The sequence below is a fragment of the Neodiprion lecontei genome, chromosome 5 (assembly GCF_021901455.1).
Source record: "Neodiprion lecontei isolate iyNeoLeco1 chromosome 5, iyNeoLeco1.1, whole genome shotgun sequence".
NCBI lineage: Eukaryota > Metazoa > Arthropoda > Insecta > Hymenoptera > Diprionidae > Neodiprion > Neodiprion lecontei.
In genome coordinates, this window is record NC_060264.1 from 22,159,919 (window position 1) to 22,179,695 (window position 19,777).

The window sequence follows — 19,777 nt, forward strand, 5'->3', positions numbered from 1 at the left end:
CAAAAAAAATTTCCAGACTGTAGTTTCGGAACATAAGCTATGATCTGACATAGATACGTAAGAACTATGGTTGCAACAGAGCTCGTGCTTGGGTTTTTTGTATCCTTGAAGTAGTGGCGCCCTCTGGCACGAAGTAGGTTTTTCAAAGTAATTTTCGATGTAACTCGATGGTAAGCACAAATCAGTTATTCGTACTCTGGCGTACTTTATATCGTCGCGCATTTATTTCGTGTGACAAGCCGTTACAATTTTGGGCACATGAAAATCATTGCGAACGGTTCATCACGAAATCATAAGGGACTTGTTATTCACTGGATTAGCAACAGATGCGGCGTGAAGGCGGACTTGCTTCTCTGTGTGCGCAAGGACAGCGGTTGAAAGCGTTCGTGAGGTGAGTATGAATAGGAAATAAGTTCTCAAATTCGTTTTCCTAGTTTTGGATTCAAGCCTTTTGTTGCAAAGATGAAGATTACGTCGAATATTCTGGCAGTAGCTTCGAGCGAGTTGATAAAAACGACCTACGAAGTACTTTCAACCAATAAGTATACTGCCAAAAGTTTGTAAAATGAAATGCATGGTATCGGAATCATACACCAGAAATCAAACTTCTCTCAATTTCGATTTGTTTGAACTTCAAATCTTGCAGAATCCTCAATAAAACCCAAAATAAGGACTCGATAACTATGAAAAGTAAAAACATTTACATGTAACAAAAAACAAAAAACATTTATATATGATTGATGTTTGATAAAACTATAGTCTCCAATTTGAGCAAAGAGCTAATTCTCATTGAGAAGGTGAAGTAATCAGATGCTCTAGATACCATTGATCATTATTATTAGCACGTCTTTTAAACAACGGTAAGGAGAATAAGAAAAAGAAAAAATCACCCACTGAATAGAATAATTGTTTAATTTATTGATCATATCTTATCAAATTAAATATTTAGCCGCACGTTTCCACAGCTTCTAAGGGTTGTTTTTCTGTTGCAAGTGTCTCTCCGGTTTCGAACCGTGCAAAGTCAATAACCTGAGCTTGATTATCAGTTAATAACTGTTCAACCGTAATATTTGGGTCAAGTAAATATTCTTGGTAAATCATTGTTGTTTCGTCATCCAAAACTGGATTTGGCTCATCAACACCCTTTTCCCCGATCTTGGCCGGATTCATTCCTGCGAAATGGGAAAAAATTTCTCTATGGAATTGGGTTAAAATTCAAAAATTTCAGCTAAAACTACAGAAATAAGAATAAAATATACCGATGATGTGCTGGCACAGTCGTTTCCCCAACTGTTCAGATTTTGGTGGAGCTCTGTATGCGACAATTGCAGCGTATTTGCCAAGCAGTGTCGCCGATGGAGAGGCTGGCACTGGGTGAGAGAGTCCGGTGATGAGAATGTCATCGTTGACAGAGACACACAGAGCTCTTCTAAGCGAAAGGTTTTCTCCAACACTGCCGATGATGAGGGCAGAGTGATCAGCGAGGGTCTTTCCATCAGGTGCAGGGAGTTCTTTGAGGGTTTCAGAATCCAGGCTGACTTTGTTCACCAGATCGGTGCCGGAGACTGAGTTTGAGGCAAATTTCATTGTCGCAGATGCGACAGTTGTTACCAAACCTTGGAAATACTTGTTTCTGGCAACAAAATCCGTCTCACAGTTGACCTCGACTAAGACTGCATGCTTGTCTCTCACTGAAACTGCGATTAGCCCTTGACCCGTCGCCCTGCCCTCAAGTTTTGTTGCCTTCATCCAACCCAGCTGTTGCGCTTGCTCTGTTAGCCATTGTTCGGCCTGTTAAGGGTAGGAAGAAAAATCTTTTGTTTAAAAAACAAGAGTATTGATCCTGAAACTTGAATTTTAAACGAAATGATCCACAACTCATAATCAGTGCAGCAAATCGTACAGGTATTGAAAAAATGGAATCAAAGAATAACATGTCTGACGAATTTATCAACAATCTTTACACTCATCTGTGTGAAATTACAGCTCAATTATTGATTTTTCACTTCGTGTTGATACCTTCTGTAAGTCATTTCCATGAAGCTGAAGAGCTTTTCTACAATTTGCAAAGGTGTAGCCAGTTTTTTTTCTCAGTTCGGATAAGACTGTCTTCTGTGTTGCCTGCCATACTGAATTATTGGTGTGGATGAACCGACACAGTTTGCTCGCAAGCATGTTTCCTAGGAAGAAGAAATTCAATTCAAAATCTTTGTAAAAAGATGAACTCAGTTTATAGCCAACGCAGAAGATGAGAAATAAAAGCAAGTGCATAAATTTCTAGAATTTAGGTAAAACTGGGATAAGACATCAAAAATAGAATAGAATTTAGCTAAAAGATAACAACTGAGGACAGGAAAGTATCAAGTTGCATCTAGAGTTATCCAGAGTCCCAAAATGAGTCAAACTTGTTATGTAAACAACTATGATCTTACTGAGGTGTCAGTTTCTTGAAATTTGACAAGAGATTGATTGGACTCTGCTCTTTCGTTCTAATCGACGCTGGAATTATTTTTTTTCGGTGCAGAATTTACTGTGTCAGTATCAATACACGGGTTAGGTTAGGTTATGTCAGGTCAAGGTTGTTGATGTTCACAGGCGACGTAACAAAGTCAGTAAATACGTTGATAAACACTTACTGCCAAAGAGTCGGTGATTCTCGAGGTCGCCGGTTTTCACTGCTCCTCGTTTATTCCCAACAGGATACGCCGGATTTGTCAATACAGACGAAGTAATCCAACCTAACCTGTTTCGACGCCAACTTCGGCTCGCAGTAGTTCGCAGCGCCTGCTGTTTGGCGCAACGTGGTGTGTTGTAAGGTGTCGCTAATCCGGCGTCAGTTGGTCCGCGACTCGCTTGGCTGCGGCAGCGCTACGATTGGTTGATCGACTAGCATCGACCATGTGATGTGTCACGTGGGCTTTTGAGCCGAACGACTTATGTATTTCTATGGTAGGACCACGGTGTTATATACAGATCTTGCAAGCAACTGAAATTTGAGTGGTGGGGGTAGCCGCGTTATTGTCCAGATTTTTTTTGCCACTACTGGCCACTACGCAGCGCTGTCAGTTATTCATAGACATGAGTGACATTACAACGTAAGGTTATATTCGAATAGCATGTGACTGTGATTAAAATTAATAACACGAGAAATAAATGCAATGACGATTAATTCCTGTGCGGTTCCGACCTGCAACACGGGTCGACAATCAGTGAAAGAGAAGTGCTCCGTAAAAAAAGTAATAAATTTCGAACGAAGCTGTTTTGTATTTCGCCGTAAACATTCATGTACATGTATGACTGTGTATGAGTATCAAAAATATTGGTTAGGGTTCCGCCAAATAATAATAATAAGCTTATGAATAACTTGTAGCACCGCTCTTGTGGCCATAAGTTGTTCTTTTGTAGCGGACGTGACTGACAACCCCCCACCACATTTGTTGCAAGGCCTGTACGTAAGACCGTGGGTAGGACAACGTGCGTCGCGTAGTGTTCGGTACTCAACACAAAAGTTTTGTGCCAAGTGGTTCTCAACGGCTTTGAAGTTTGCTAACATCACGTTTATCCAACTCCGAGAAGAGACAGAACCATTTTCTCCTCTGTCAGCCCCAAGAACGAGCTGCAGAGGTTAAAGGCCCTGACTCAAGATATCGGCAAGTCTAGGTGAGTTTTTGATTCCCTTTCTTTGTGTAACTAGTATGTTGATGAGTTGTTTTCGAAAGATAATTTGCGATTTATTTGTTGACATCTTTTGTATTTGTCACAAAAGTAATATGATTATTCTTACCGAGGCGCCCCTCAAATTAAGCCTCTGCCGGCCATGTGATTCTTTTCACTGATGTTACCGGTCAAGGTGGACGATTCCCTCCTGGGCTCTTTTTCACCCCTACTTAGGGCTTGCCAAAATTTCAAAAAAAATCAGGTAATCAATTTCAGGTGCCTACTCGATGTTCCAATAGGTTGCATTGTGAAATTTTCAATTAATTAATTAGTAGAAATTGTTAAACAATGAAAAATTCCCGAGACACCGATAAGTAAGAAAGTGAGCACACGAGTTTAACGATTCGGACATAGAAATTGTTCATTGGTATCGTAGAGATATTGTTGATTGGTATCGTAGAGATGCTTCACGACAATACATATATTCAAAGGCGTTATTTATACTGATATTTATTCATTCATATGTTACAAATTCTTCACCGACTGTTCGAACACTTGATCATCGTTTGCAGATTGCATAACCCTATGATCCAAATAACGTAGATCTCATACTATACCGTGAGATTACGTGTTTGCAAAACATAAGGACTCTTAATTATAAGCAACTAAGGGTACAAATCTACTCTGAGTAACTCCGAATTTCCCCAGAGCGACATCAGTCGCACGCTACATTGAACTCTACGTAGGGTGCGTTCCGATATTACCTCTCAGTGTGTGTCAACAATCGTTTATCTCTTTTGCGCTGCTAAATTTGTGACCAGTTTTGCTTCTGTACTGGGGAGTTTTTAGCGCTGCCAGCTGATTTCGGAACGTACTCATAGTACCATTTAGAGGTCAGTGGCGTTAACGGCTTCAATCCACTGTTTCAAACCAAAAATCCGAAACTCAGAGCTCTGCTAAGACTGCATGTGTGCCCTGAATTGCCTGTAATTAGGAGTCCCTGTGGTACGCATCACGTAATTTTTACGGTATATATACAATATTATACATATATATCTGTATTTATATTCATACCTAAAGCAAGAATAATGATAATATAGTAACATCTAGTGATGACCGACGTACGCTTGCGTCGGTTGGGCGCCGCACCCCGAACCAGGTATCGGTATCGAATGAGGTGGTATCGGTTCATTGTCCGCAGGGCTGCACAGCATGCCGACGAAGGTGTAGTCGACGAATGGTGCCATGTCCAGTTCCGGTACATCCCCAAAAGCGATGCCCTGGTCGGGAGCTCCGCCTCCATTCACCCCAATACTAACGGGCATCTGCGGAAGTCGAGTATCGAGCACTTCGCAGGTGTAATGACACCGTTCATTACCAGGGTAGTAAAAAACGTCCTCAGAGGTCTTGACGCACTGATTCGGCTGCTGCTCTGCCATCTGATGGTAACTTTCAAAGCTGCTGAATCCGAGATGTGTCCCGTCCCCCGGATCCTTCGGGCCCCGAGCGCGCTGTGCATACGCAGGTCCGAAAACAGAGTTCGTCGTTCTGTCATTGACGGTGTGGCAATTCACGGTATCTTCCTTATCGACGGAAAAGCAGCCTGCTCTCCGCTGCTGATCAAACCCGGGAAAGTTCATCCTCTCGTCATTTTGCTGCTGGGCCCAAAATGACGATTCGGTACCGTTTTTATGTCGCGTTTGGTAAGCCGCGGAATCGTTGATGCATTGACTCTGCTCCGTGAGGTCCTTGTGCCCGGCAATATAGCAGTCGGCAGGCTGTCGTCTGGACCCCTCAAAGCCGGGGAAAGCTAGCCGCTCGTCTTGCGCCGGAGTCAGGCTTAAGTGGCTGCTGCTCGAGTCCTCGCTCAGCAATTGGTTCCAGTAGGTCGTCGTCTGGTCAGAGTCACTCTTCGACGCCTCGTACTTTATCGTCCCGCTGCCAAGGTCAAGGAGGCTGGGTGGCGACCTGGTCACATCTTGAGTGCCGTTTCCGGCGCTCGGAAATTCCGGACGGAGCGGCTGGTCCAGCTGGAATATTTCTTCAGGCTGGAAGAGGTCTCCGGTGAACGAAGAGAAGTCAGCGTACGCAGCCTCTTGCGGCACTTGCGAAACCTGACCGACTCCTGCGGTCGAACAATAGCCTTGCATTCCGCCGATGCTCGGCTCCTGGCTTGGTAGTGAATCCTGCAGCCAGTACGGGGTTTCGCCTGAGCTTGAGGTGACCTGGTGAGGGTAAATACTCGGTTGGTTATGATGACCGTGGGGAGTCGGTTGGTAAGGCGATAGGCTACTCTGCAGACCACAGATGCACTCGAAGGGTGGACAGGAACAGGAATAACCTGAAACAGACCGAAGCGTAAATAAAGATTCATCCGTCAGACGTCTTCTATAAGATGTATAAAGGTATTTCCAAACTATTGCAAGTATTGTCTTCAATTATCTTCTATGTTTTCTCTTGTTTGGTAATTGAAAATGAAAGTGATCTTTGTTTCCGATGTTTTGTACTGTGTTCAAAGTTTTTAGCTTGGGCTTCTATTTCTATTTTTAAACGCTTTGTTTGAATCGAACATTGATATTACCTAAAACCTATTTTTGACTGAGAATCCTGACACATTAATAGTATCTACACGTATGTGTGATACCCTCGTACTAACCTTTGTCTGATACCAGCGGAGGAGGTTGCGCCATTCGAGTTGCGGGAACCTCCAGAGGTTCCGAATTCACGCGTTTCGTACCCCTCAGCGACATTAACTGACCAAAAAAAGTTGAATTGTTACTAGTGTTTTATATTTGGAAGGTTTTTTTCGATATAATTTTTAGTAAAAACTTAAGTACGAGAATCGAAGAAGAAAGAATCAAGCTGTACCAATCAATCAGAATTATATTTATACGAGAAATCGTACTCTACTCGTACTCTAATCGTGAAAAATTGAAATGTTTTTTATCATTGTTCCAAAATAATCTGCAAACAGTAATCCTATGATTTTTCGACTGATGAAACGACCCGTGTATATCAATTAGGGGCTTATACTTTATGTACATAAAGGTATACGTTATCGGGCGTTCCAATGAAAATTCCCAGTGTAACGTTTTAAATAGTTATTACTGTATGTATGTATATACATGCAGTACAGATTAGCCTCTATTACGGCTTGCCCTTGATGCAGGGCACGCAACAATAACCTAAGTCAATCTGGGACGGCTGAAGTCTAATTGACTCAAGTTTGACTCTCGTAGTACTGCAGCTTGAGCTGTTGATCGTAACGTACTTGACTACCATACGCGGCTCGAAAGACGAAGAAGGCATATAGAAATACAAATGTTTCAAGTTATAAAATTCACGGGATTAAAATATCGGATTAAAAATTTCAAAATTTGAATTCGGTAACGAACAGAAGGGAGCAAAAATCTACCTTCGTTCCAAGGGCGGCTTCTCTCGCTAAAAGAACTGCCAGTCCTCGAACCCGTCTTCCGGCACCGACGCTTCGTCTCGCCTCAGACGTGGACTTGGCCTCGGGTCGCGGATGGTCATGTTGTCCTTTGGCCTGGAAGAATATCGCGTGCTCTGTGTGCCTCCAAAAATGTGTCACTGGGTAACCGCAGTGACCGCGGCAGGAGAGAATCTGCAGACGACCTCCGCATTGACGATTCGGGCACGGTTTACCCTGCTGCTTTTTTCTAGCCTAAAACGTTGATGGGTGGAACTTGAAAGAAATTCTCGGGTATGATTTTAAAAATGTCCAAACACCGACTTATGACAGCGAGAAATTGTTTACAATGAGCTCAAAAAATGAACGGCTGAATTACTCATTCGTGCCACGCATGAAGTGGTAAAAAATAATCGATAGAGAAAAACAATATGCCAGTGTGACCAAAGATGGACGAGTACGGTTAATTTTAAGAATTGGAAACTGGACGATCAAGTCTTTGTATATTTTTTGAAACGAAGAATATAAAGTGGAATGGCGATGACTAGTAAAACAAAAAATTCGGTATCCAAAATTTTGTTTTGTACACATTTTTGATCCATTATAAAAAGACATATCCGCGGCATACCTTGTCACAAATAGCTGGACGAAGGTGAACGCGTCCACCGCCAGGAAGTAGACATCCGAGAGAGCAAACTAGAACACCCAGGCAAGATTTTTTGAGAATACTGACGTTGTGATTGTTCGTGTTTCGCATCGCCCAGCCGGACGCGTGTCTCCTTGCCTCTTCGCAATCCGGGCCGTAGACCCGTCTGACGTGACCGTCGGCCCACTCGCACCACGGGTCGTAATCGACAACCTGTAACAAATTTGCGTTACCAATTTGGAATGTTAATAGCGACGATTAAGAATAACGGCGATACGAATCAAGAGATATTCGAATTTTGTACACGGGAGACTCGGTAGAGTCCCGCGTCACTTTTCATCAATTACAGCTAACAGCTATTATCGTAATCAGTGTGGAGGATATTGATACGTGGAGGGTGAAACAGATCGTAGAAATTCTTCTGTACATCAGAAAAATACTCACTCTAGGCACATTCGAGTCGTTTATGTCCCATTCTTGGTGAGGGTGTTGCTGTTGCTGATTACCGGCGACTGTCGCTGACATCGTCGGCGAACCAACGCGGCTCCTGAAGCAAGATAAAGAGAGGGAGGGATCGAATAAATGAAAATAAAAATTAAGCGAATTCCAGTAGTTCCGAAAATGATTCGTTTTGTAAGCAGGCACAGCCGAATGAACGCAATCACAATTAGCAACTATAACTATTAATTGGGTTATATTTGCTAATTAGTAACGCTATCATTTCTGAAAAAATAAAGATTTTACTGACTCGGCACTAAACTTGTCAAAACCATATTCTTTTTAAATCACTAAACAAATATTCTTTCAATATTCAGTCATTAACTCTTTCGCCGGAGAGAACTATTGTAAATTTTATTAGGGTTCCGGGAAAGAGCGCAACCACATCGAATAAACAGATTATCGTGCGGAAAAGCTGCGCTACACGCGCGCAAGCTCAAACGCAAACGCAAGAATCGTTATACTTGTCAAATCGAACACTCCGAAGGTAACATAGCAATCGACAATCTTGATCAGCCTGAAATGTTTTTTACGTATTTTACTAAAGAAAAAAGAGGTATGTGTTTGACACAAATAAAAAATGTTTTCTCTATATTTTTGGAAGTTTGAATTTTTTCAGAAAAATCGCATCATGCGTCTATTTTGAAAGTTTGTCGGTTACTGTACAGTCAGAAAATGAATACAACTATATTTTTTTATGATTTTAAAATTGGCAATCGATCGCCAAAAGTAATGTCAAGGATTCGAGCAATGAAATTCACGGCCGAATGACCATCAAAAATGTAGTACGTCAGATTGGAGGGTATTTCATATCCTTTGCGTTGCTTCTTTGTACGTTCAATTACTTTCATTATTTGCAAAGATATAGCCACTAGAAGAAGAGCACCTGTGCCAAATTAGATATTCGAAATTACATTCTCAAATCGGAAAAATGGATACTACATTTTTCTTTGTCAAACGTCTTTTTTTCTTCAGTAGAATACATGGAAAAAATTCAGGCAAATCTCAACAATTTCGATCTACATATTAGTAACTGTTTTAAATTGTTCGAAAAACCTGAGTAACTAAATGTAAGAGTGTAGCGCGGTTCATTTGACATGATAATTTGTTTATCCGGTGTGGTTACGCTCTTTTTTAGCGTCCCACATCACATTACATCAAATTCACAGTGGTGATCTGCGAAATCACGGTATGTACCGATACAAAGAACTAAATATTTCTAAAATCTTTAATAAAAGATTTCAGAACTAAAACAAAAAAAAAGAAAAACAGTATGATTATACCAAGTTTGTTGCTGAGTCAGCAAAACGTTCTGTATTTCAAAAATAGTTGGCGCATCAAAATTCAATATATGTATGCTAGGTCCACAAGTTATCAATAGAAGAGCACTACCTTACTTTACTCGTTGTTTGTGATTGTGTTGATTAGGTTTTGTCAGCTTATTAGATGTGAAAGTGATGCAGTGTGTGACAGTATCAACTATAAAGACATTGCATAAATATCTTGGATGATACAATAATATCAATTCAAACTTTTTGAATCGATTTAATTGTTCGTCCTATTCAGTATTTCTGTCATTTATTCCATTTTAAACTCCGTTGAGTGTGTGTAGTGCATAGGGATTTTGATGAATATAATCTCGAAGAAAAATCGTATGTAAAAGTACAGCTGAAACCGAGCTGAAATAAGGATAGGGACGCCTTTTCCCATGCGAAACGCGATTCGTGCGGAGATTTGATCGGTATAGCGTACATAGTTGTAAACTATGAGAAACACTACCGCGACTGCAACGGTGGGCGTAAATTTTTCATGGTCAATGACTCGCGCCTCATCGAGTTGTCTCTCGCAAACATGAAATAGTCATGAATATAGGTAGGCAGCTGATATCTATACGTAAGCCCTCGTGTTTACAGAGCCATTGTGTTCTCGCATTACTCGACAAGATCGTGAAGTTTGATTTGAGAGATCTTTTCCTTATTTCGAAAAATCGACTCTCGATATTGATCGATACAAATTATTCGAAGCAAAGCAAGAAATGAAACCATTGGTACTCATAAAAGCCGATGACGCGGATAAAGATATTAGTATAATCCGAAAGATGGATGGATAAAAAGTGGAAAGAAATGAAAAACTTCGAAAAATATAAAGATTGATTCCTAGTTCGATGTCACGGTTTTGATGCCTTGGCCATAGAGCATGGACACGTATCTAGACAGACATGGCTGTTTTATGCTGATCCGGCGAAAGCCATTTAAGCTTGATACGCCGATACAGTGTGAAGGAACTTCCACACGAGTGTTCGTGTTTGTGGGTAAGAAAATATTCCCGGATTTTATACGCATAACCATAGAATATACACGCATCGCGCGTTGACCACCCTGCAGCCGAGGTCATAAGTATCTCGAGTCGCGCTGCAGCACCAGTACAACAGTGCAGTTGTAAATCTGGATTTTATCTCTTACACAAAGCGGCGGATGCTTCGCTGTGTATCGCCTATGCGTCCACGGGTTGAAAAATCCCAGCTGTTGGCGCTGAGCGCGAACGTCGGACGGATTTCACCGTGAACTAATTTTTTTTGGCCCGGAAATATAATTCAGCGCTGAAAGTTAGGTTAAGTTTCAAGCTTCGTATGATTGTGTGCAAATTTTTATAGGTTCGATGCTCGCCTCGCCGCTCGCGGCTATAATCAACCTTCCTCTTCATTATTATTGCTATATTCTTCACCTCCAGCTTCTCCTTCTCAATTTTATTACTTTTCTTTCTTCTTTATCTGATTATTCACGTTATGCACGTAGCATGTCTGATCGCGTGTGTATTTCTGTACAGTAATATATGTGCTCGCCCACCTCGCATTTCGTGTCAATTAAAAGTGTTTTTCTTACATATAATCATTAGGGTTGCCACATATAGAAGTGTTAATCGCCGTGCCGCGGACTAACCCGCCTATGAGTTCCGCTTTATAGGTCCATTCCTACATGTGTTATGGTCACAAAACGGATTCAGATCAGATATGTATATCGGTATATATTTTTTTTTTAATCTGTTCTTATATCCTCTACATTCTATCAATGTAGGTATATCTTGATCTCCAAACGCTTTGATAATTGTTCCATCATCTAATTGGTCCACTTCCGTTTTCTAAACACAATTGTAACGACAATCAAGATACTTTTTTATTTAATTTATAGAAATGAGAACCAAAAAGTATAGGACGAATCGGAATAAAGTGATATCGTTGTAAAGTTGGGAGTTTTTGGAAAAATCCCGCGGTTAGAAAAATGAGTTGTTTTTTTGTCAAAATCCCAAGGTAGGAGAACGAAAGTTGCAATCGAAAGCAATTGGAAAAACGAATTTAAAACGAACACCATGAATAAAAATTAACAATGAAATCAAATATCGTAATACCTTGACGTCGACTGAATAAAGGTTGACCAGCTTATTTGATTACGTACAAAATACTATTGACGCTGAGAAAAATGTTGAATTTATGGAATTTCCTATGTATAACCGAAGATCCGATTTTATGTGGAACAGGTACGTAAGCGTATACTATTACACTACAGGTCGTTATTATATCACTTTATTGAATCATCCTGTATAAACCTGTACAACTTGGACGTTTACAATCGGTCCACGCCTACACATTTCGCGGATATCGCACCGCGATCGGGATGATCGCTATCGTCGTGTTTAAAAGAGCATTACGAAAAGAACACGGAGGACAAAAAATACTTTGTCTACCAAGAACAAAAGGATAGAACAACATTAGAGGAAAAAAATAAATAAATTGACTGAAATAACAGTGGAAAATGAAACTAGCAAACAGTGCGAGGACAAACTAAAAGATCGAAAGGACGTGTGGAAAACCGTGATTCTAAAAGTGGAGAAGAAAAAGCATGACAATATATATACGAAGATCGAGAATTCTTGATTATCGAAAAACCGATGAATTCGAGTAAACAAAGGAGAAGAAATTGAAAATGAATTGAACACAGAATATGAGAAACAATCTTCACGTGGCCGAATAAGTGCGGACAGTTCATATAAAAGTATCAAACGTACACACATGTGTCTACACGCAGGGATGTACTAATACGAATGCCATGGGTTGAGTGATTACCCCGGATTGGCGATAAAGTCATCGGGTGTCTTCGGGACACGCACAAGACGTATAATAGCGGGGTGATTCGTAAGCCCTGAAGAACAGAGAGCCGTTCGTTTATCCGTTCGCTTTACTCGCGCTGCGGAGCTAGCTGGCTATGATGCAGGGGTAAGATGATACATCGAGCATAGGTTAGGGCCAGAGAGATGGGCAGGATCAGATATACCTACCATGCGAGCAGAGCCGACGACGAGGAGAAGCGAAGAGAACCAGAGAGAGGATCAGATCGGTGGTGTTTTGTGTGCGTGTGGAGTTTAGGTTCGGCTAGATTGGGTCATAATATAGTCGGCGACGCTCGGACTCTGAGCTTGGCTTGAGGTTATAATGTAGTTGGCGATGGTCATGGCGTGGCGGCGTCTCCTGCATCAGAGCTTCGCGGCAAGCCGCAGGCTTCATTGAGATATTAAGGAAGATACACCCTGCGCGGCACGACGTCCCTTCACCGAGCACAGTCCACTAAATATATCTGTTTAAACGTGTCGCGTGAAAAGTGGATAAAATGAATAAAAAGAAGAAAAAAACGAAACAACAAGAGAATTGGGAACACAAACAAAAAAACTAAACAATTCTCACCTGATCCGGAGAACGAGATATTTCTACACGTTTATTGTATGTAACGCGGTGGTGAGAACGAGGGAAATAGAGGAAAGAAATAAAAACTGTCGCGTTTTATATGCACGGTCGTAAAAACACAGTCGAGCGATTTTCAGTCGGAATAAATCGTTGTCCCGATGCCTAACATTGATTTTATCAATCATCGTTTTTGGCCAATAAAGAATTATAACATTTGCTGTATCCACTCGATGTTTTTATTTGTTGTTTTTTTTTTTTTTTGTTATTTTTACCAGATTTTACGAATCTATTCGACGATCAATTGTCTGGAGAAAAAAATTTAGCCGATACCACAGAATTGATTTATTCGACTAGTTTTAGTTGTTTGACAAACTACGATATTTCTTTTTTGAATCAGATCTCAATTGAATTTACTAGATTTGAATAAAGCTGATTCGAATTGCGACTAGTCAAACTATATTTCACACCAGCTGAGGTTCAGCATATATTAATTGATTTGAGTGATGCTGAAATTACTTCTTTTCTTTACTCCTAAATTTCTGCAACGTCTTTGACCGTATCTTTATTATATTCGGTGTGACACGTACCTATATATGTACTTACATCGACTTTTTACCCGTTCAAATTTGATTTAAATACAAGGTATAATAATCAAGAGACTCGGTCGAGTCGCGGGTTTCAAGTATTCTTAAATACCTACACCTCTAAAAAACATCTCGCGAATTTTTTACACCTATGATAAATATATTCATTACGTCCCTGTCTTGAAAATTTTTTCTTCCCAAAAACGGAAAAAAAGAATGAAAGAAGCAAAAAAACTAAAATACAAACAGCGAAGAGTAAAAAAATTCGTTGACATCTGTCATTGTAGTATCTAGTACTCGTGTGTGATGTATCCAAGTGACTATTTATTTAATTATTATACGCGATTGCGGCGACGATTTGCGGCTCGCTTTGAAATCGTAGGTAGCGACAGGTAGAAAAATAACCTTACAACATAAGTACGCGCATCGTAGACACACACGCACACCTCACTATTCTATGTACTAATATCGCGTGATATAAAATAAACGATTCTCGATCTTCACCCGTTTGACGGAGAGGCTCGGGTCGTTCTACTCTCGCAAGCTATTAGCCGAATCCCACGCCCTCACGGCGTGTCGGTACGCCTAGAACAAGCCCAATAGTACGCAAACCATATAACCATCCACCGTACATACAAGACACTTATTATGTATACACATATCGTACGTGTATATGAATATTGAAACGCGTCCCACCCACGCAGTAACAGCGTTCAAATTCAGGAGAGCCGTTAAGAGCTATAGGACACGAGGCGTTACGTATGTAAGATCGAGTCGTTTAATTTTTTCAAATCCGTTTATAGGGCCGAACGGAACGCCCGGCAATACGATAAGTCTATAATCTTGCGTCTGAGGTATGTATAATTCATGACTTGTTACATCTAGCACTTGAACGCAGATCGAAATGCCCAACGCCTAAATTCTTCCGACGCGACGCACGATTTTGCCCGACGCAAGGCCAATCAGGTAGATTTTTGAGCGAGGTGTAAGTTGCAGAAGCCATTTAGACTTGTATTCTCCCGACTCGATCTTATTAGAAAATATTACTATCCGCCGCAAGACTTGCGAAACGTTTTTGTGACGTTCGAAATGATCTGCGAGGGTGAAAAAAGTAGACAGATATGGGAGAGAGAGTGGAAAAGACAATAGTGGTAGGAACGGATGACGACACTCGTTTATGTCTTTATTTCGTTCGTACTTTTTTCAATTTGCATGCGATTTTGTTCTTTATTTTTAATGGTAAACATTAAGTCGTACACAGCGCCTGTTGGGCGTATGCAAATTTTTGTATCGACAGGTCGGCGCCCATACATGAGATTCAATCAATTTTTATCCTGATCCGAATACATCGATCGCGCATCAACCTCACCTTGTTACGATATTTGCTTGAAAAAAAAATTTCAACTTATCGTGTATTTTGAATCTGCGGTATTAAATCGTGATAAAGTTGAGTCTAAATCAAACAAGTAGATGATGTACCTACTATGTGGAAAGGGAAAGAAGAAAAAAAGATTAATTAAGCAACTCGATAATATTCGGAATAGGCATGCAATTCCCGTTTGGCTATCAGTTTTTATTAATCGTTTCTTCCTGTACCTGCGCTTTGTTTTTTGTCCTCTCATTCTGGTATCACATACCTGTAACGTCGTCGGCATGAACTTGGCGTGTGCCGCGGGACAAGGTATAAGTACTTGAGTGGGTACCAAATTTGGATGGTCATCGATGCCGTAAGTGTGTGTATAACATACAATATGGTATATATGTACTACGTGGGCCGAACTACTCGCTAAACTGCCTAGGATATATAGTAAGATATCCTGTAGGCATAGATAATACATAGATACAGCTATGCAATGACGATGTCGATGACGATGATGATGGGTTGCGTAGATCCATAATGTGCTTGTTATCTAAAATCCGAGGTCAATTTTGTTGAAGCAATGATTTCCGAAGATTCCACAAGGACTGGGTTTTCTTTGCCGACCTTTGAACGTGCAAATTCTAGATTTGGTCTAGTTGTTCAATCAATGTCCAATTTTCGGTATTTTTTGACGGGTCAAGTGTCGCAGAAACCGAGAAAGAGGGTGCCGAGAATTTTTAACAAAACTGAAAACGTAGCCCGGGATTCAAGGTCTATTTTCAGCTTTGTTTGAAGCTTCTAGCACGTTTTATTCTCGAGTTACAGCCTGTTGAAAAATGCTAGAAACAATGCTAGAGAAGGTGACACAAGCTGCTGACATAAATTTCGATTCTTTTTGTTTCTTCGTAAAGTTATAACTCGAGAATGGAATGAGCTAGTGACTTCGAACAAAGCTTAAAATCGAGCTGAAGAATCAAACTAGTCATTTCGAGTTTCGGTTGAAATTCCCAGCATTCACCGCTCCGGTATTTCAGTCCGTAAGAAATTTCAAGAATAGAATGTTTTTGTCCATTCTCATTTCTATCTCTTTTGTCGTATCGACATGTGTGCAGAAAAACGATGAGGATTATACGGGAACAGCCTTCGGGTCGTAAATTTCTTTCGCTATCTAACCACCTTTCTCTGGCGCTTTGGATAAGCGCGCCTTCGCGCAGGTCGCGCGGGTCGCGCGCGCGCAGTTCAACAGCGCCCTCCCTCTCTCTAATACCAAGAGAGCAAGAGACAGAGAGAGGCGAAAGAGCGTCTCGTCTATAGTAGAGGATCCCTTAGCGAACAGGACGGTGCATTCGGCTCCTCCGGCTGCGAACTAATATAATAAACGCCCACGCGCCAATCGGGGAGAAGCGCGGGCTCTGATAATAGTGCACGCCCACCTCGTTATTGTCCAGATATCCCCAACCACCCCCCTCCCCTTTATCTTTAGCGATCGGTTTTTTACGGCAAGGTATATAGGCAGAGACGTACATAGGCACAGCCATACATACCCTACATATTACGTACGTACATAATTGTACAGGTTGATGTAAAATCGATAGATTGAAATTAATTGATCGTACGTGAGAAAAAATTATTTCGCGCCAACTTGTCTAACGTTTCGGATTTCATTCGAGGAAGTTATATATTTTAAAATTCTTTTTCTCACATCTGCAATCTATAATTAGTGACATTCGATGTATGAATATGAGAACAGCCACGGTGAAAAATTGATACAGTTATACGCGATTAATTGCATAAAATCATTGAGGTGAAATAAAGATCAATTTATAAAGTTTTTTTTGTTTATTACTTTTCAAATCAAGGTTTTCGTCTTTCATCAACGATTTTTCAACAGTCACGAGGCAAACTTTGTCCATAGAACAGAGAAAATGATTCGAAATACAAACAAAAGCCTTGGTTTTCAATCTCTTAACTAATCCGAGTGCAAATAACGTGATTGAATGAGGTAAAAGTAGAAAAGAAAACTGATCTTGCAATGAATATATAATGCTTACGATACTCACAGTACAACCATAGTCGGTGTGTATTTCTTGGTAAGGCTTCGTTGCTGTGCAATGGCACGGTTTATTATCAAGTTTCTGTATTTTATTAATCGACGATTACTCAAGGAAGATGAGGGGGAGCCTGGGTAATCGAATATGTCAATTATTTACAGCATTCTTATTTCAAAATCCGGCTCACTGCGTATCGTGTTACGTTCGCACACGTGTCAAGTTATTCGACAATTCTGTATTATCCAGAGAGAAGGGGATGAGGAAATTAAGCACCACCAATTTCATTGATCATTCAAACTTTTTTACATCATACAATTATTTTTCCAAGGGAAGTTGACAAAAAAATCTTCTTTCATTTTCAACAATTATTCGTGTTTTATAGTGTTGATTTTTATTGCTGATATACTGTTGTTTTCATTTTGAATATTCATTCGTTTTTTCATAGTTTTAGATTAACAGGATTAAAAAAAAGTTCTCAACTCATAAAAAACGATCATCAAATTTCATTTCATTATTGTATAGAATAATTATTGTACTTGGTTTAATTACGACGTTTTTCACTTAGCTTCCCATTCGTTAACTTTGCTCATCAATTATCGATACGACTTTTTATTGTTATTCGTAAAAAACCACACGACGAAATATTTATTCTTCTCGTATACTTTAACGTAATTTCTTCGAAATTGGATAAATTTTTCCTAAAATTGTTTCTTTTTTACAATCTTTAAAACGTGGACAATAACTAAGATCAAAGATATTCATTTCCTTATAGCGTTTTCCTGTTTTGTACTACATTCCTGCATTACCGCTTGATGATTTCGAATCGTGCGAGGGAAACGAGGTGGGACAAAGTCCGCATGATAAAAAAAAAAAAAAAAAAGAAAAAGAAAAAACCAAAAAGAAATACAAACGACCACGTAAAACAAAATCGAGAATGAAAAATAAATACGTATAGTCGAAGATCACCGACTGGCTCGTCATTCGTTTTTTGGCACGAGCTAATTTTACGTACGTATTCAAAAATCTGTATCGCGTTCACGCGTCTCTAATCGCACGTTAGTGCCGCGAGAAACGCGCGTGCGTGCTTGCGTGCTTGCGTGCCTGCGTGCGTGCGACACGGAGCCGTGGCGTATACTGAAACTCCAGGACCGAGTGCTGGGACCACGTTGGTTGGTCTCTCCCGGACGAAGCAGAGTAGCTAGAAAGAGAAGCCGAGCTCAGGATAACGCGGCGGGAACCAGAGAAGGCGAAAGAGAGAAAGAGAGAGAGAGGGAGAGAGAGAGAGAGAAAGAGAGAGAGAGAGAGAGAGAGAGAGAGAGAGAGAGAGAGAGAATCCTGCGCACTCTGATCTGGCTGGCTGTCTACCGTCACCCCGCCTCCAGGAGGAGCCAGCATCGGCCAATCGGCGTCGTCGATGACGAGGGTGATTTTTTTACTCATCCCTTCATCCCCCCTTTTCCCTTTGCTGCTTGGTCTTCTCTTTATTCAATATCTTTCGAGCCTTGGATCTGTGGGTGTGATTTATGGCGTTTATGGTGAGACGATGGTGGAAATAATTAATTTTTTTCTTATCGCCAGTATTGGTATCAGTCTGGTATTCCAGATTTCAATTTACAAACTACACTCTTTGAGCTTTTTTGTCAATAACGTTGCGACAGAATCTTAAACGATCCTGAAATACACGATTCAAGTTGGCTGATTTATTCGAGTTTGAAGATGTCGTATGACCGGGCTGCAAAATGAATTTTAAGATTTCTTGGAAGTCTTCTTTTGGGGGGATTTTTCAGAAATTCATTCGGAGTCGTACAAGCTTCTGAGGATTTTTGAACTGTAATTATTTACTTCAAACATATGTCAGTACAGTTCGTGAGATTCCAAAGATTCTTGAGACTGAAAATGCTGCAGTGTTGAAAGTAAATTAAAAACGTAGCCTCAACCTTGAGCGGCATTTCAAGTTTTGTTCCAAGTCCCCAGCACTGGAAGTTTTTGAGTTATATTCTGTAAAGAGATGATGAAAAAAACAAATTAAATACGAGTCAAAAGAAACCTATGAGTTTGGTACTTTCCCCACAAGCAGTATGAACTCGGGGTTCAGATATGCTGGAGAAGCAAACTGCAGTTCAAAACACAGCTCAATGTTCAATTATATTTAAAATTTTGCTTCAACGAACATAACTTGCCGTGTTTTGTGAACGGTTGATCATGCGATGTTCTGATAGCGTTTTTCGTCATTCTCGCGTAGTCGAATTAGATTGCAACAGATCGATCATGCGACAAAAAATTTCTCTACCTTAAATACCGCGGAGGCAAAAAAATAAAGGAAGCTAAAGTTCGCCGAAAAACTAATTAAATTCGGAAATCGATGTAGTCAACTTCCGGTGTTTGTACAATTTTCCGTGCTCGTAAGTCAAGAGTTAGAAACGGTAGGCATACAACTCGCGCATCCACTTTCTTCAAATGAAATTCGCGTCCCAAGAGAGCTAAGAAATCATTCTCCGCACCGTTGCTTCTCGCGATTTGATCGAAAAAATCAAACTGCACATCGCAATGGCGTCTGAGCGTGGAAATTAAGACGCGCAAACGACGGTCAAAGACAAGGATGAGGTTATGCGACAAGAATGAGTGCAGAGGGAGCCCTGGAAGCCCCGGGGAGTCCCCGAGACCAGCTCTTCTCCCTCTTCGCCGGCTTGGCCCGATCCACCCTACTCGCCCCAGGTATTACCCAGTTTTCCACGTATGTCGGCAGGCGAAGGTGTAGGGTGTAGGTTGTAGGGTGAAGGGTATACACTAGCAGCTACATCGAACCTTTACTCTAC

General features: G+C 40.7%; 3 protein-coding genes across 6 annotated transcripts in view; 1 reads left to right on the forward strand and 2 right to left on the reverse strand.

The window, feature by feature from the left end:
• Window positions 1-894: 894 nt before the first annotated feature.
• On the reverse strand, window positions 895-2,895 carry LOC107221433 (elongation factor Ts, mitochondrial). 3 transcript variants are annotated; one of them, XM_015660424.2, is made up of 4 exons: window positions 2,637-2,895; window positions 2,020-2,180; window positions 1,260-1,791; window positions 895-1,172 (listed from the first exon to the last, which is right to left on the reverse strand). In XM_015660424.2, exons 2-4 carry the CDS (start codon window positions 2,173-2,175, stop codon window positions 946-948), a joined length of 915 nt encoding a protein of 304 aa, XP_015515910.1. In that variant the 5' UTR covers window positions 2,176-2,180; window positions 2,637-2,895; the 3' UTR covers window positions 895-945. The 3 variants fall into 3 exon arrangements, with proteins under 3 accessions (XP_015515910.1, XP_046597727.1, XP_046597728.1); XM_046741771.1 differs by lacking the exon at window positions 2,637-2,895 and adding an exon at window positions 2,433-2,560; XM_046741772.1 differs by lacking the exon at window positions 2,637-2,895 and having other exon boundaries at window positions 1,965-2,104.
• A 600-nt stretch (window positions 2,896-3,495) lies between these two features.
• Window positions 3,496-19,777, forward strand: part of LOC107221431 (meiotic recombination protein W68) — a 57,951-nt gene continuing 41,669 nt past the window's right edge. For both annotated transcript variants that reach the window (XM_015660422.2, XM_046741770.1), the window contains exon 1: window positions 3,496-3,660. The gene's annotated coding sequence lies outside the window, so the exon portion shown is untranslated. The remainder of the gene's footprint in view (window positions 3,661-19,777) is intronic.
• LOC107221430 lies at window positions 4,626-17,170 on the reverse strand. Its single transcript, XM_015660421.2, has 6 exons — window positions 16,971-17,170; window positions 8,178-8,280; window positions 7,716-7,946; window positions 7,073-7,342; window positions 6,314-6,410; window positions 4,626-5,998 (listed from the first exon to the last, which is right to left on the reverse strand). The coding sequence occupies exons 1-6, from the start codon at window positions 16,979-16,981 to the stop codon at window positions 4,764-4,766; spliced, it is 1,947 nt and encodes a 648-aa protein (XP_015515907.1). The 5' UTR covers window positions 16,982-17,170; the 3' UTR covers window positions 4,626-4,763.

Coding starts and splice junctions, on each gene's coding strand:
- LOC107221433 (XM_015660424.2), bottom strand. CDS start 2,175: ATGCTTGCGAGCAAACTGTGTCGGTTCATCCACACCAATAATTCAGTA. Junction 1,792..2,019: donor ATGGAAATGACTTACAGAAG/GTATCAACACGA, acceptor TACCCTTAACAG/GCCGAACAATGGCTAACAGA. Junction 1,173..1,259: donor ACTGTGCCAGCACATCATCG/GTATATTTTATT, acceptor CCCATTTCGCAG/GAATGAATCCGGCCAAGATC.
- LOC107221430 (XM_015660421.2), bottom strand. Junction 7,343..7,715: donor GTCCAGCTATTTGTGACAAG/GTATGCCGCGGA, acceptor TCAACGTTTTAG/GCTAGAAAAAAGCAGCAGGG. Junction 5,999..6,313: donor TCCGCTGGTATCAGACAAAG/GTTAGTACGAGG, acceptor GGTCTGTTTCAG/GTTATTCCTGTTCCTGTCCA.